The sequence below is a fragment of the Austrofundulus limnaeus genome, unplaced genomic scaffold (genome assembly GCF_001266775.1).
Source record: "Austrofundulus limnaeus strain Quisiro unplaced genomic scaffold, Austrofundulus_limnaeus-1.0 Scaffold1025, whole genome shotgun sequence".
NCBI classification, from domain to species: Eukaryota; Metazoa; Chordata; class Actinopteri; order Cyprinodontiformes; family Rivulidae; genus Austrofundulus; species Austrofundulus limnaeus.
Genome location: NW_013953427.1, coordinates 42,193 through 43,737, shown reverse-complemented (window position 1 = coordinate 43,737; position 1,545 = coordinate 42,193). Strand labels below are relative to the sequence as shown.

At 39.3% G+C, this 1,545-nt stretch overlaps 1 protein-coding gene across 1 annotated transcript in view; it reads left to right on the top strand.

Moving 5' to 3' along the window:
• Positions 1-65: 65 nt before the first annotated feature.
• Positions 66-1,545, top strand: part of lgmn (legumain) — a gene marked incomplete at its 5' end in the record, with an annotated part of 39,982 nt that continues 38,502 nt past the window's right edge. Inside the window, 3 exon segments of the mRNA XM_014030246.1 lie at positions 66-232; positions 537-690; positions 1,309-1,406. Coding sequence (XP_013885700.1) covers positions 559-690; positions 1,309-1,406 — 230 coding nt within the window.

Sequence of the window (1,545 nt, the reverse complement as noted above, 5' to 3'; positions counted from 1 at the left end):
AGATAGGAGAGACAAGAAGGACAGGCTGACATGTTTTTCGCTCTATTAAAAAATAAAAAATAAATAAAAAACTCACATGACCCCATTACAGTTACGCCCCGCCCAGCAGACACTTTGATTGGCTGCTGTGGAAAAAGTTCCTGACGACGGTTTTCCTGATAAACACTCGGGATGTAGGTCCGCTCCAGTTGTTTCCCTCACTCCTCCAGTCTCTGGTCACGCTGCTGTCAAGGTAATTAAACATATCTTATATCTACTTTTACATCATTAGATTGTACCATGAATGTATTTCGGTACCCTTCGGGTTTCTTAAAATTAAGAAAATATAAGTTCGCTAGCTAGTCATTTCACATCACGTGATACATGAGTTAGGTGGTGTTTATGCAGTCCTCACTGACTGGCAGTCCTGTTCTCATTTAAATCCTATATTTTTATCACCTTASAGTACACGCGGTGAATACGTTTATTTTCTTCTTCTTCTGGTTCTTCTAGCAGATATATAAAAGGAGGCTTGTTATTCCTATCACCCACTACAGGACTTCCACAGAAGGAGCGAAGATGCGTCTGCTTGTCCTCCTCGCGCTGCTCGGCCTGAGTGCGGGATATCCCTCCGCGGAGCTGCCAGACGGAGGGAAGCACTGGGTTGTGATCGTGGCAGGTTCTAATGGCTGGTACAACTACAGGCACCAGGTGAGGAAGAACTGAGTCTGCAGGTTAAACTAAACTTCAGATAGCATACACTTGAAATTTAGAYACGTTTCTTCCTCCAAACTTATCTCTTTGCCAACACAAATTAAACTCCATGGCCTCTCCTAAATCTTTATGCGGGTGCTAGTTAAAATTAATATCTCCTCGCGCTTTTTATATCTAATCTGTTTCAATGTATTCCAAACATTCTTCCTTTAGTCTTTTTTTTTTCATAAGATGTTATTCTGGATTTTATTTTGAACACAAAACTACCCAACCAGGCAGCATCTAATTTTACAGAAATACAATTTCTCTCCTTAAGGTAACATTTTCCGGCACCTTTAAAACTTTACAGTTTGTAGCTTATCCCCAGAATTCCCACCTCTTCCTAACTCGTCTGCTATTTCTCACTTCAGTGAAAAGAATGATCTATCGAAATGGAAATATTTTTATTTATTATATCACTATTTTTATTTATTTATTATTTAAAGGTGATCTCAGTCTTAAGCAAGAAGAGCAGTGGACAATATGCRTTCTTTCAAGGAATGCTGGAGCTTTTATTGTGAAAGCCTTCCCAGTATTGTAATAGTGTGGCTTGACTCCTGTTGTTTTCTCTCTCAGGCTGATGTCTGCCATGCTTATCAGATTGTACACCGCAATGGCATCCCAGACGAGCAGGTTATCGTTATGATGTATGATGACTTGGCACAAAATCAAGAGTGAGTCAGTTTTTTTTCTTAATTTTCCTTAAAATTTTCAGAATTGTCTTCAGTCATATATAAATACACTCACCGGCCACTTTATTAGGTACACCTGTCCAACTGCTCATTAACACTTAATTTCTAATCAGCCAATCAC